The sequence below is a fragment of the Dipodomys spectabilis genome, unplaced genomic scaffold (genome assembly GCF_019054845.1).
Source record: "Dipodomys spectabilis isolate Male_0828 unplaced genomic scaffold, ASM1905484v1 ptg000054l, whole genome shotgun sequence".
NCBI lineage: Eukaryota > Metazoa > Chordata > Mammalia > Rodentia > Heteromyidae > Dipodomys > Dipodomys spectabilis.
The window spans coordinates 11,221,238-11,234,342 of NW_024870731.1; the positions used below are offsets into that span (position 1 = coordinate 11,221,238).

Genomic DNA, 13,105 nt, shown 5'->3' on the forward strand with positions numbered 1-13,105 from the left:
AAGAAATACACATATAGAAACACATATTTTAAAATTAAATTGCACTTAATTAGTCCATATAGAATATGGGTGCAAGTTGGCTTCTGCCTGTAATCCTAGTTACTCAGGAGGCTGAGATGTGAAGATCACAGCTTAAAGTCAGCCTCGACAGCAAGGTCAGTGAGACTCCTTTCTCCAGTTAATCACCAAAAAGCTGAAGATGGGGCAGTGGGTCCAGTGGCAGAGTGCTAGCCTTGAGCATAAAAGCTAAGGGAAAGCACCCAGGCTCTGGCACGCACACACACACACACACACACACACACGTGTGTATTTGTATATAAACTATCTCTTGCTTTTTATGCATTTTAAATATAGTCATATTAGAGAATATAAAATTTATATAAGCCTAGTGCTGCATGATTTTTTTTCTGGGGGTGGGGGGTCAGTCATGGGTCTTGAACTCTGGGCATGAGCGCTGTCCCTCAGCTAGCTCTTCAGCTCAAGGCAAGTGCCCTACCACTTGAGGTACAGTGCCACTTCCGGTTTTCTGGTGGTTTACTGGAGGTAAGAGTTTCATGTACTTTTCTGCCCGGGCTGGCTTTGAACTGTAATCCTCAGATCTCAGCCTCCTGAGTAGCTGGGATTACAGGCGTGTGCCCCCAGTGCCCAAATGATCACAAAGCAGCATGTAGACAACTTGAAAGGGGCAGAAGGAGTTTGATAAAAACAGAAGGCCACCCACCCTGCTGATCTCTACCAGGGTCTCTCCTGTTGTTTTCTTCTCTTGACCCTTTTCCTTGAAGGAGGGGCTGAGAGAGTGGAAGTAGAAAGGAGGGACCTAGCTAGGTGTTTATTAGTAAGACCCTGTAGGCCAGCCAGCCATTTAGATAAGCACCTGCCCACATGATTAAAAGAATGCTTGCGGTCAGTATGGTTTAGATTATACTCAAAAGATAGTCATGTTGGCCACTTACAATGGACTCTATAACCTAACAGGCTTACAGACTGCTTGATGGGGGTGGAAGGTCAAAAATTCATCTCCAGCAAGGCCCCTGAGATGGGCCACTCCCAAGGACCCTGCCAAGTGGGAAAGAACCTTGATGAATTTTCTTTAATTTCTCCTCAAAGGTGAGATGGATTCTGATTTCCTATAATACCTAGTGCTGCTATTTATTCATCTTAACAGAGCAACACTTGTGTTAATTTTCCTAATATGTTCCCACAAGAGTGGGCAAAAAAAAATGGATGTCTACAAGTGTGCTAAAAGTAAGTAATAGTGTATTCATATACTTGCTATTGCAAGCAGAACAGACTTCTGTAATAGAAACATGAGGCAGTACAGATCATTTCTAATATGAAGCATGGATGTTTCACAGATGTAGACTAGTACCTGAAGAATCTACAGTGTGCCATGTATGACTCACATGAAAACTGCTATGTTAAGAGTACAAGCACAGAGAAGAAAAGGGCCTATGACTAGAGCAAGTGGCTTAGAAACCTAGTTAAGATCATAAGACAGTATTACCAAAAGAATAATTCTATTAGTGACCACAGAGAGGTTAACATGGCACTGTAGCTGATTTTGAAAGCTCAACATTTCACTTTTGTTTGAGGTAGAGAAAATGTACAAAGGGTAATATAGCAGCTAGATACAAAATCAAGCAGATACTTCATTTTGAATTCCCATTCTACTTCCTAGACATACAATTTGGGGATCTGTTCTTAACTCTCTGAGCTTCAGTATCCTTATCTATGTGATGTGGATAACAATAGTACTTCTACTGTAGGGCTGCTGTAGGGATTCAGTGAGATGATTCATGTTAGCTTATTGCAAGAACTAGGACACTGTTATGCTACTGGCTGTCACTCTTACAACCATCATTATTCCCCGAACCTGTGCAGTTTACTCACCGAGATGTGTGTCCATCACCTTTGCGCAGTATTTGCACATGGCATCCAAATCATTCAGCTGCCCTTGAAGAAAGGAAATTTGGGCTTCTAATTCTTCTTCCTAAGATGATAAGGATAAAAATCATGAAATTAAAAAAAAATCCCCACAGTTCTCAGCATGGTCAATTTTTTTTTTGAACCAGGGTAGAACTCAGGGCCTCATTACTTTTGTTCAGCTTTCATGCTTACGGCCTTTGTTCTATCACATAAGCCATTACTCCAGCCTGGTGTTTTGCTGGTTATCTGAAGATAAGAGTCTTGATGGGGCTGGGAATGTGGCTCAGTGGTAGAGTGCTTGCCTGGCATGCATGAAGTCCTGGATTTGATTCCTCAGTACCATGTACACAGAAAAAGCTGGAAGTAGTGCTGTGGCTCACATGGTAGAGCGCTAGCCTTGAGGAAAATAAGCTCAGGGACAGTGCCCAGGCCCCGAGTCTGCAAGCCCCAGGACTGGGGGTGGGGGGTGGGGATGGGGAAGAGTCTTGATAATTTTTCTGGCCAGTCTTCAAACTATGATCCTCTACTTCTCAATTTCCTGAATACTTAGGATTATAGGTGGCAACTACTAGTGCCTAGCTGTTTGTCTTTTCAAACACAGTCAAAATAAGAAAACAGTAAATAAACAAAAATAAGCTCATCACTGCTATCATCAACAAAAATGGAGCTTAAAAGATCTGAAGTATTCTTAATTGAATTTGAGATGTGTGTCATGTGTAAATGTTTACATGTACAGTCTTGTATGAAAAGTACATAAGTATCCTCAATAAGTATTGAACAATGCAAACAATGCAGTAGGTCTTAAGATCAATATTTCCCAGGCAGCTGAGATACAGATATTCTGTTTGTCCTCACAAACTTGGGAAACCAAAAATCTCCATTTATATAAAACAACTCTCTTAATTTTATAGACAATGCTAATCTTTTAAAATGTGAGATTTCTCAAAACACTTAGAAAAGATTTTCCTCCACAGTCTGCAAGTAGCTGTTGTTATATTTCCTCTCTTGATATAACACTAGGGCATTTTGTTTCTTTCTAGAAAGAAGAACTCTGGTTAAGAATTACCTTGGTGGGGCTGGGAAGGTGGCTCAGTGGTAGAGCGCATGCCTTGCATGCATGAGGCCCTGGGTTCGATTCCTCAGCACCACATAAGCAAAAAGAAAAAAGCCGGAAGTGGCGCTGTGGCTCAAGTGGTAGAGCGCTAGCCTTGAGCTGAAGAGCTGAGGGACAGCGCCCAGGCCCAGAGTTCAGGCCCCACGACCGGAAAAAAAAAAAAAAAAAAAGAATTACCTTGGTGGCAAAAGACAACAAAAGTCTAATGAAACTGCAACTTTAAGAAAAAAAACTGTGGGAAAAAATTTTCCCAAGGAAATTTAGCAATTATGGGAAATTTTCCTCAGAGAAGGAGAAACATCCTCATCTTTTGGGATATTTTAAGCCCAGTCATCTGGAATAAAAAGAAAAGATGCTGCCAAGGTTGGCGTATGCTAGAAAATTGATTTTCTAGTCTTAGATACTTGTCCTTTCACATAAAAAACATGTCATAAACAAGAAGGGAAGAAAACTACTGAGGTATTTTTTAAATTGAATGTCTAATTTGTCTTGTACATGGAAATTAATGGTTGAAGAGGTTCCTTGTCAGTGTACTCCATTTTAACAATACACATCATAGCACTGAAAAGTACTTGTTATCAACTGCTGCCTGAAAAACTAGCTCTTAGGAAAATGCATTGAAAGGCTTGACACAAAAAAGAAGTAACAGAAGCTTGAAAACAACTGTTGTAAAACTTCCACTGTAGAATTGTACAAGCCCTAACCCTACAACATGCAGCAGCTTCTCCTCCTGTCCTTAAATAAACACAAAGAAACTATCCCCTTCCTAACATCAGTGGGTCTTAAAGCCAGAAGGAAGGGGCATTTCAGAATTTTCCTAATCTTTTTCTCCTTTCGTTTTCTGCACAGGCTTGAATTCCCCTGCTCTATGAGGAAACGATGTGAGTGAGAGAAAGAAGGCGACATCTATGGTTAACTATGGCTACTGTAATTGATTCCTTGCCTCCTTGGAGGTGCCTATTGCTCAACAGCAGCAAGATCAAACTGGGCCAATCTGGGGATCATTGAAGAAAACATTTTCAACTTCTTTTCCTACAGGAAGATAGCTATTGTACTATAAAGTAGTTCAGGCTAGAATATTGTAGAGGAGAGAAAAAGGCCATAGCAAAAGCACTGAAGATATAGGCAGGTGAATAGTAGGAATGTGAATAAAGTTTTCACTGGCCTACTTGGTTCAGCCCAATTGCATCCATGCAAGTCAGGGGCCCAGAGAAGGGGAGAAACAGCAGGAGTCCTGTTCAGACTCCTGGACTGCTAACCACAGACCCACAGGAACAAGGTAATTATGGAGTGGTATGCTAAGTAGCAGTAAATAGCTGAAATAGTAGCAGAGTGGAATGACAACTAAATTGGTAAATGGCATGGGAAACTGAAGTTCTTTCTCTTCCTGGTCCTCCATTCAAAAGTCACGTGAACTCCAGATATTCTCTCCCCATCTGACCGAAATTCAATATTCTGGAGAATGTAGTCAGTGGCTCTGTTCGCAGGAACTTACAAAGTGATAGAATAACAAAGTTAAATTAAGAATGTATGAGGTAAAGTGTATAAAATTCTCACAATGAAATAAGAGGCATCCTTATCCCAATCCTGGCCCTAATCTTGCCCCCTCTACTGAATAGGCCTTTTGTTTTTTTTCATTTGTTAGAGACACAAACCTAGCCTGAATTTAGGACTTGTGTATTCTCTTTGCATGTGGCTACCAACTAGGCTGCTGACAGCCCAGATTGGGCAAAGGGCAGTAGGAAAGCAGTGCTTCTTTTATTTTTTATTTTTTATTAAGCAGTGCATCTTAGTTTTAAAAACATCTGTTTGGGAAGGAATAGGAAAAACTCTAGGGCTACGTGGCATAGGCTGAAACTTTCTTAATAAAGACTCAGAAACACAACAAATCAAAGAAAGGTTGGATAAATGGGATTGCATGAAACTTCAGAGCTTCTGTATGGCAAAGGACATAAAAAGCAAGATCAATAGAAAGCATATGGATTGGGAGAAGATCTTCACTAGCCATGCAATGGACAAGGGTCTCATATCTAAAATATACTTAGAACTTTAAAAATTAAATCCCCCAACAACAAATCTTCAACGAAACAACTGCCTGATGAATAAGTGGGCTAAAGACTTAAAGAGAAACTTCTCTGAAGAGGAAATAAGAATGGCCAATAGACACATGAAGAAATGTTCAACTTCTCTAGTCATAAAAGAAATGTAAATCAAAACAACATTGATATTCCACCTTACCTCAGTTAGAATGGCTATAATCAAGAACTCTAATAACAGATGCTGGAGGGGATGTGGCCAAAAGGAAACCCTACTGCATTGTTGGTGGGAATGTAAACTTGTTCAACCACTTTGGAAAGCAGTATGGAGGTTCCTCAAAAGACTCCACATAGAGCTCCCCTGTGAGCAAGTAATCCCACTTTTAGTCATTTACGCAAACAATCACAAACAAGGTCATGCTAAAGTTACCAGTAAAACTATGTTTATTGCAGCATTATTCACCATAACTAAGATGTGGAACCAACCCAGATGCACCTCAGTAGATGAATGCATCAAGAAAATGTGACACACACACAAAATGGAATTCTATGCCTCCATCAGAAAGAATGACATTGCCCCATTTGTTACGAAATGGAAAGACTTAGAAAAAATTATACTAAGTGAAGCTAGCCAGACTAAAAGAAACATAGGTCCCATGGTTTCCCTTATCTGCAATAACTAGTATATGTCTAGGACAAACTTGATAAAGTCAAAAGCCATGTACATATGACTATATATCCTGATGCTAAGCGAAATGAACCCCAAGATAGGGACACAAGAGATTTTATCTTTCTTGTTGTTCTTTTTAATGTACTTATAATAATATCCTATGTGATTTTTTTGTTTCTTTGTATGTTCTTCCCCCATGGTACAACCCATTGTCACTGTATTTGATTCCAGTGTCCTGCATTTTGAATATACATTTTTCTAGTTTGGGGAGGGGAAGAGAAATAACAAAATGCTGAAATGGGGATACAGGATGACCCATTGTAACAATGAGATGTAGGGGTGGGGAGGAGGGAGGAGTTGGGGAAAATAAAGGAGAGGGCAACAATGCTCGATAGGAAATGGACTGATTACCTTGCTCATGTAACTGTAACCCCTCTGTTCAGTATCTTTACAATAAAAATATATATTTAAAAAAACCCTGTTTGCTTGAGGCATTAGTTTACTTTGGATAAGCAACCACTTCTTTGAAATACAAAAGACTTCTGGAGTTTTAATCCCTATCAGTCATTCCTGCCTAAAGGGATTTATTCTTTTCTGGAGTTGGGAGGGAAGTTAAAAGGACACATTTTAGGAAGTTAAGTGTGGCATGCTAAGCTTGAGACACTGTCAAACTGGAGTGGGTCTTTATCTCACAGGGTTGTCTTCAGCAAACACTGCTGCTCTATCTGAAACATTATTCTGCTAGATTGTGGTGAGGTAACTGGGGCCTTTAGAGTAGGTGGTGTGTGTGGGTGTTAAGTGATTAGAGGACACAGCAGCTTGGGACGCTTTCTGGGTAAATGTGCATGGATATGAGAACATAAATTTCCAAGCTTGCACTTTTGCTTAGGACTCTGGAGGTAACAGTTAAAGAGTATCTTGTAAGTCTAAAACTCAAGTGAATCTCAATACAAACCAAATCTTCATAGAAACACTGAAAGTTCACTATAGAAAAAAGGAACTTTTGTCATTTATTGTATTCATTTTCAGAAGATAACCTTGTACAAACAAACACTAGATGCATGCATGAGAAAGAGGCTTCTCTGGTTGAAGCAGGTGGAAGGGCCAAGAACCTTTTCCATTTGGAAATATGACAACCAGTGCATCATCCCTCTAGAGGCTGCTTAATTTAAAAACATTCCGAAACCCTTCAACTATCACTTAGACTTTACAAATAGAAAAGCAGTCATTTGGAGGCAAAAGAGTAGTTTGTCATATATTCTTCACTCTATTATGTGATTACAGGTAAAAGAAAGCCAATAATCAAGACTTGATGATGGCAGAAAACCATTTTACACTTATGCCTCCGTTTCTTGGTACTGTACTCTCCTTCTAGTTGAATGCTTCACACACTAACTGCTTTAGTCATATGTTTTTATTAAATGGGTCCTCTGACCAAAAGAAAAATGATTAGCTAGCTGCCCCAAACTTGCATGAAAATTGGTTAGTATAGTTACTCTAGTTATACTTATAGGTAAATAGACACCTTTGCCTACATATTCTGCTTGTTACTAAGGAAAGGAGTGTGGCAGGGTGTGATAGAATTTTGGGTAGTGATACCTGGGATCAAATACCATTTTTTTTTCCAGTTAAAAGGTACATAATCTTGGACAAGTTCCTTAATTTCTTTTTTTTTTTTTTTGGTCAGTCGTGGGGCTTGAACTCTGGGTTTGGGCGCTGTCCCGGAGCTCTCCAGCTCAAGGTAAGCACTCTACTGCTTGAGCCACAGTGCCACTTCCGGTTTCCTAGTGGTTTATTGGAGATAAGAGTCTCACGGACTTTTCCTTGCCCAGGCTGGCTTTGAACCGTAATTCTCAGATCTCAGCCTCCTGAGGAGTTAGGATTACAGGCGTGAGCCACCGGCGCCTGGCTAAGTTTCTTAATTTCTTAGTCTCCTTACTGCCATCTGGCAGGACTGGTGGAAGGTGGAAATGAATACAAATGGAAAACACAGTTTCAGGCTAAAGCAATGAAATGAAATTTAAATAAAAGTTTTATGATTCATTGTTGGAAAAGACCAGTTTTGGTTTTAAGATCTTTATTTGGCCTAGTCCAGAGAATAATAAGGGCTTAAGAGTCCAGAACTGCCTTTAGTTCTGATTATCAAAGCCAAAAAAATAGATAAGAGGGTCATGAAATAGGGGCACATACAGACTAGAGTGCACAAAAGCATCAACTGCACTAGGAGCTCTGAAGGGAAGGATCTGAGGATGAGGGCTACTCCATCAGCAAAGAAAACTAACCTCAGTCCCTTCAAAAGTTTCTGGCAGACACTGAACTTGAATATATGAATACATTCATCTTCACAGCAAGTTTATTAGGTAGATAAACCTATGAGTTAGATTCTCCCATCGTTTCCTACATGAAACATGACCTGCTCTATAGAATCACATGTAGGTTTAGACATCTGTTGAACTCAAGTACTTTGTCCCACTACTCCTCTTTCTTCCCAATGCACAATTCTTTTCTGTATTCCATTACCATGGTCCTCCAGTTAATAACCCATCCCATATTCCACTTTCCTTGAACACATTATAGGTCAGTCTGGGCTACTTTAGTTTTCAAAACAAGTAAAACTGGAGGGCAATGATGGATGGGGTGACATTGATCGAGACACATTGTACTCATAACCTGACTTGTGAAATGGAAAACGCTTTGTATAATTACTTAATAAAGACAAAACAAGCAAATGGCTTTGTAAGGCAGTGCAAGCCCATAATCCTAGTCACTTAAGAGGCAAAAGTAGGGGTCATGGTTTCAAATCCAGCTCAGGAATAAGAAAAATAACAAATCTGCAAGACCAGTGGCTTACGTGCACAGACTGTTACCCCTGCCACAGAGGAGGCACACAAATAGGAAGAGTACAGCCTAGGTTTGTCTAGGTATAAAGTGAGACCCTACTTTGCAAATAACTCATGCCGAAAAAGCCAGAGGCATGACTCAAGTGGTAGAGCATTTGCCTAGCAACTTCAATCGCTAGTAACTTTTGTTTGCTGAATGATGTTTGTTTCTCACTGAATAATAAGAAGTGTTTTTTTTAAAATTCCCTTTCAAAAAGCAAAGTTTAAAAAGTGAGGATGCCATCCTTCCTCCCCAAACAGTTGAGCCATTACACTTCTCAAAATTTTCCAATTCGAATACAGACATTTTATATATTAATTTTATTAAATGCTTCAATGTCTTTCTGAGGCAAGCTGATCAAGGAAAATAAGGCACTGGAAAGAACAGCCAGAAATATCACAAATGCTATATTAATGAATAGCTTGATTAAAAGCACAAGACTCCTACACTTTTTTTTTCTCTTTAACCCTTATATAGTCTCATAAGCTGTAACATTTAGAAAGAAAAGTAGCTTTCTCCTGGCCTTGTCTATTGGCCTAGCTATTTTAAGGCTGAGAAAGAAAACCTGAAAGAAAGACATGTATTCTGGAAAAAATGACTCTAAAAGTGTTTACAAAGAAAAAAAATTATCTCAAGGATGGAAACCTGTCCTGAAGGGAGCCTGTGGCAAACCCCATCCTTTGATGATGAGACACCCAAGTATCAATCACTCAAGTGTCATTAGCAGACCAACATTGAAGTCTCTGGGCCCAACTGATAAAACAATGTAACAGCAAGAATGATAGAATGTACCAAGTGTGGGGCTGGGAAGGTGGCTCAGTGGTAGAGCGCTTGCCTTGCATGCCTGAGGCCCTGGGTTCGATTCCTCAGCACCACATAAGCAAAAAGAAAAAAGCCGGAAGTGGCGCTGTGGCTCAAGTGGTAGAGCGCTAGCCTTGAGCTGAAGAGCTGAGGGACAGCGCCCAGGCCCAGAGTTCAGGCCCCACGACTGGACCCCCAGGCCCCCCAAAAAGAATGTACCAACTGTCAGATCAAAGGGAGACACTTATATGAAGGTGAATTTGAGCCAAACCCCAGCCTACTTTTTCATCATAAATACCAGTGATATGGTAGTAATTCACCATACCTGTTATCAGATGTGTCCACACCCATGACTGGTCACCTACCACATTGCTTTGCTTTGCTTTACTAATAAACTTTAGTGGTCTCTATCTTGTTTTGTCCTAATATTTTTTGGGGGACATCACAAACTCAGTACCCATGGGCCAGATAGTTGTCCCTTTGGATAACTCCTCCCTGGAATGTCACCAGTAACAGTTATTGGTGACTCTGCCAGCATCTTTAATTCTGATAAAAATTTCCTCTATTTATTGTCTAAAAAGTAGGGTAAGCTTTTACAGTGAATTGTTCACTTAATTGTCAATGTCTTCAACAAGTATGTTATTTTTCACTGTGGTAGGTCTGTGGGAAATACAATAATGAATGATACATGGGTCTCTAACCTCTGAGAGTTTGCAGGATAGCATGATCCTTCCTTAAAGCCAAGATAGGATTTAGAGTTTTCTGGGATAGAGGGGGAGTGGGCACTCATGAAGTTGGGAAGACGGATGATTTTCAACTGTGAATATGTAAATGAAGGCATGTTTTCAGAAAGAGGTTGAAGTTCTTAGAAGTCTTGAAACAACAGTTGGATTGGAAGAAATGGTAAGAAGGGACATTTTAGGGGCCATTAAACAGAGCAGAGGCTGCCAAGTATGGCACCTGGGCAAAGACCTAGCCCATGGAATCGAGTGAGTACCCAGGAAACAGCTGGAACTGGGGTTTTGCAGAAACATACTTCAGGTAAGTATGTTTGGGGGTCAGGGGTTGACCCTTAGACTACTTATAGATTATAATGGCAATCGAGGGGTAAAGTGAGGCAGGAAAGGCAGTGGTATAAAGCTTCACTCAGAGTCTAAGTGAGTATCCTCAGATCACAGGAGACGCAGACAAGGAGAATGACACTGACTGCAGGCTAAGTATAGCAACCAGAAGACAGGAAAGACACCCAGTCTTGCTTGAGCAGATGGGTGAACAAGAAGTGGGAAGTGAAGGAAATGGAAAGTCTTGAGAAGTAGGAAGACCACGCATGTTCTGAGGAAGCTGTGGTGTACACAAGGGCAAAACACACCCGGTGTGAAAGAAATCCAAGCCAGAGAAACATATGGTAAGAGCACAGGAAGACACTATCATTGAAAATGGAAGGGGAGCACAAAGGACTTTTCAGGGAGCATGAATTAAGTGGTACGGGTGTATAAAGTAGTATAACATGACGCAGAACAAGCTGGAATAAGAATCACAACCCTAAGAATGGCCAACAGACATATGAAGAAATGCTCAACCTCTCTAGCCATAAAAGAAATGCAAATCAAAACAACATTGAGATTCCACCTCACCCCAGTTAGAATGGCTATAATCAAGACCTCTAGTAACAACAGATGTTGGAGGGGATGTGGACAGATGGGAACCCTACTGCATTGTTGGTGGGAGTGTAAACTTGTTCACCCACTTTGGAAAGCAGTATGGAGGTTCCTCAAAAGACTCCACATAGAGCTCCCTTATGACCCAGCAATCCTACTTTTGGGCATTTACCCAAATGATCACAAAGAAGACCATACTAAAGCTACCAGCACAAATATGTTTATTGCAGCATTATTTACCATAGCTAAGATATGGAACCAACCCAGATGCCCCTCAGTAGATGAATGGATCAAGAAAATGTGGTAATACACACACACACACACACACACACACACATACACACACACACACACACACACACACACACACACACACACATACACGCATACATACACAATGGAATTCTATGTTCTATCAGAAAGAATGACATCACCCCGTTTGTAAGTGAAGGAAGCCAGGCCCGAAGAAACATAGGTCCCATTGTTTCCCTTACTTGCAATAACTAGTATATGTTTGGGACAAGCAGAAAAGGTCAAAAGCTATGTACATATGACCAAATAAGATGATGTTAAGTGAAATGAACCCCAAGATAGCGACACAAGTGGTTTTTTTCTTTCTTGCTATTGTTTCTTTTATAATGTACCATGTGATCTTTTGGTTTCTTTGTATGTTCCTCCCCCATGGTATCACCCTTATTTTCACTGTATTTGATGTCGGTGCCCTGCATCTTGTATATACACTTCTCTAATTTGGGAAGGGGAAGGGAAAAAACAAAATGCTTAAATAGGGATACAGGTTGACCCAATGTAACAATGAAATGTACAAAACACTATGTTAAAAAACGAACTTTACAATTTAGGTGTGGGGGGGGAGGGATGTGGTTGTGGAGGTGGGAGGGAAGGGATGGGGGGGGGAAACAAAGGAGGAGGCAACAATGCTTGATAAGAAATGTACTCATTACCTTGCTCATGTAACTGTAACCCCTCTGTACAGTATTTTTACAATAAAAACGTATTAAAAAAAAAGAATCACAACACTAGAATCAGAACATACTGGTCCTACCATTCACCAGATAGTAAAGCTCTTTGAGTCTGTCTATAATGATACACGTTCTATATCATGATGGTTGAAGGCTTGTTATTGTTTTTAGATTATAACTTCACTTTGGACAAAACTTACTCCAAGTATGGTTTTATGATGGAGCCCGTGTACCCCAGTCTCCTTCTAAGGAGACTCAACACTTTGCATATTATCTTCAGGTATAGGGAACTCAGTTACTGGCCTTAATGGGGGGAAAATCCCCCAAACCCAAGCAGTATGATTCATACTTCTTATACTCCCTAGTGCAGGAGAGTCGGACCCTCAGGTTGGGGGCAGAGTTAGAGGAACAAAAAGAACACAGGCAAATATTCTTCATTATATAGAAGAAGGAGAGGGACCCTCTAGGGGAAGTTACATCACAGTGTTTGGGGTATGCAGAAGTCTCCTTGATGGGGCTGCGCATTGGGCATCAGGTGAAACCACGCCCGACGGGACACACGGGACATCATTTTTGGCGTAATGCTGGTACAGGTGGTTAGAATCTGGGTGGGCCATACCCTTCCTCAGGCCCCAGGAGAAGTGGAAGGCACAAAAGATAGGGGGCAGAGCGGAGAGGTCTGGAGAAACCCAAAGAAACCTCCTTATCTTACAACCTCAATGATGTACATTTGATTGCCAGTCCCTAAAAAAAAAAAAAAAGCTGCACTCAAGCATAGCGTGGTGATGGAAGAAATGGCCCCCAGAGGGGAGTATCAACTATATGGTCACTGGTTTGGTATGTAAAAGCCTTTGCTGCCTATACATACTTTGCTGGCCAGGGCCTAAATCCAAGTATTCTTAAGCTCCAATAAGGAAAGGAATTCCATTTGATTGTACCACCCATTCTCCTTACAAGATCTTAAGCAGATTAAGGCAGACCTATGGAGTATTCAAAGGTTAATTTAATAAACTAAGGTGGAACCCATTTTGCTGCCAAAG

General features: G+C 40.7%; 1 protein-coding gene across 7 annotated transcripts in view; it reads right to left on the minus strand.

Annotated features, from left to right (window-relative positions):
- Positions 1 to 13,105, minus strand: part of Tbc1d5 (TBC1 domain family member 5) — a 484,073-nt gene that overhangs the window by 16,388 nt on the left and 454,580 nt on the right. For all 7 annotated transcript variants that reach the window (XM_042679822.1, XM_042679821.1, XM_042679819.1 and 4 more), the window contains one exon: positions 1,891 to 1,990. In XM_042679822.1, coding sequence (XP_042535756.1) covers positions 1,891 to 1,990 — 100 coding nt within the window. The remainder of the gene's footprint in view (positions 1 to 1,890; positions 1,991 to 13,105) is intronic.